This window comes from Sphaeroforma arctica (assembly GCF_001186125.1).
Source record: "Sphaeroforma arctica JP610 unplaced genomic scaffold supercont1.1519, whole genome shotgun sequence".
NCBI lineage: Eukaryota > Ichthyosporea > Ichthyophonida > Sphaeroforma > Sphaeroforma arctica.
Window position 1 is genome coordinate 1 of NW_014039039.1, and position 2,329 is coordinate 2,329.

Genomic DNA, 2,329 nt, shown 5'->3' on the forward strand with positions numbered 1-2,329 from the left:
CATATACATATACATACATACATACATACATACATACATATATATATCAGAAGACCAATGCTATTTCCAAGAAGTACCTCGAATTTGCAACGTGAGCGTATCAGATAGACATGTCGCGTGTGTGGTGAGTAGGTACATTTGCACATACCTACCTGTCCACAGTTGCGCTTGATAAAGGGCTGCCAGCAGAGTAGTTGCAGTCGATACTCCAGGTATTTAGCGTAGCGGCCGATGCCGACTTCAATAGACCTAGGGTTTAGGGTTTAGGGTCTAGGATTTGTCGAATGCCGTGGTGTGTCAATTGTATGCGTCATAAGACAATGTACAGAACATCTCTGGTGATAAGATGGCTTTAGTTGTACTTCGTCGGTCATTGCATAAGTCTCTGTACCTACGAGTGTAACACATGTTTATATTGTACACAAAGTGTATTGTACTTCGTCTGTCGTTGCATAAGTTTCTGTACCTACCTGCGTAACACAAAGTGTGCATTGAAGGAGGCACACTGACACAGTCCATTCCAGCGTTTCTGGCCAAAGACTTGGCACCGGTATACATGTACGCCGTACGTATCGAAGTAGGAGAGTGCACGAGTATACAGCCATTACCATACTTACACTTAACCACAAGCGAATAACACTCACCTCTAAGGAAAAGAGAGGATTGCATCGAGTCTGCCCCAGACTCTGGGAGGTCACTCGGGAACGGTATAGTACGACATTCAGCATATGCTCATTGGCTACTACACACACAGGCCAGTTACCTACCATCATAAGCCCTTACCTACTACTATTTACCTACCATCATATTACCTTACCTACAACTATTTACCTACCATCATATCACCATACCTACTATTATTTACCTACCATCATATTGCCTTATCTACTATTATTTACCTACCATCATATCCCTTTACCTACTATTATTTACCTACCGTCATATCACCTTACCTACTAATATTTACCTACCATCATAGAAGGGCGGGCAGGCAAACAGTGTGTTGCAGCGTTTGGTTGTGGGTTTCCTAATGGATGATATGTTTTTGATCAGGTCTTCGGGTCCCTCTGGGAGAGCCAACGCGTGCCTGTGATCTGTTCGCGAGGCATAGTATAGCGACATAAGCCCTATATGGAAAGCACATGTATGTATATAGCAAGGCAGTGAGATGATGAGTGGTATTGTGTATCAGCTATGTCTCTAGTACATATTATATACAACGCACATGTATGATATAAACTTATAAACTAAACAAACTACGTACGATACATACACGAAGAACATATGGATACACATTTACATAAACACATACACAGCACAAACTACTGAAGACACATACAAAAAACTACTTATGGATACAGATAATTAAAAACAAACTTATTACACAAAGCTATAGATACACACACAGAGATACTTATGCATACACATGGATACAAACTTATATATACACACAAGCATAAACCTATATATACACATATACAAACTACTTGTGAATGGACACGTGGATATATACTTGTACAAAAATACATGAACTTACAGACAAACGTACACGAATACCTATGGACACACATGGATATATACTTAAATAGATACACATATACATCGACGTATATATGCACACATACACATATTACTTATGAATACATGTGGATATATACTTATAGTTTCACATTACATATACTTACATATACACACATAAATACTTTTGAAAACATCTGGATACATACTCATAGATACACATATACAGACACTTATAGATGCCATACACAGGTACTTCCAGATACGCACATGCACAAACTTACACATACACATAAACACATACACACACACCCACACATGCTTCCTTACCATTGCTGTTATATGCATGGGCTACAGACGTGGCGAGTACGAAGGTGTGGCTGCTCCCATCCGCCAGCAGTCGACGGAACGTCTCCTGTGACTGCGATAGCACCGCATCCCACGACAATAGGACGATCTTGGGTTCTGTGAACGATCATACGTGAGTTAAAACCGTTTCAGATACCAGTTAGGGCTCTATAGGAGTGAGGATTCAATCCAAGGACGCTTGCTTCTCTTGATGTATAGGGTCAGTTGAGGGACTTCGGTGACGATTGAGTGGACAATAGTAGGTAGAATCCTGCCACATATGCGCACCATTAAAGAGATAGGTTACATAGTGGGATGTATCAATTGGGAATTGTCATTAAAATGCTACATGTTCTATATATATATATATATATATATATATATATATATATATATATATATATATATATATATATATATATATATATATATATATATATTTATACACACACACACACTAATA

General features: G+C 38.9%; 1 protein-coding gene across 2 annotated transcripts in view; it reads right to left on the reverse strand.

Moving 5' to 3' along the window:
• Positions 1-148: 148 nt before the first annotated feature.
• Positions 149-2,329, reverse strand: part of SARC_11078 — a gene marked incomplete at both ends in the record, with an annotated part of 7,467 nt that continues 5,286 nt past the window's right edge. Inside the window, 3 exons of one of the 2 annotated variants that reach the window (XM_014294843.1) lie at positions 149-249; positions 972-1,094; positions 1,849-1,939. In XM_014294843.1, the coding sequence (XP_014150318.1) occupies positions 149-249; positions 972-1,094; positions 1,849-1,939 (315 nt within the window). Of the gene's footprint in view, positions 250-971; positions 1,128-1,848; positions 1,940-2,329 lie in introns of both variants that reach the window. The other variant, XM_014294844.1, reaches the window with a different exon arrangement.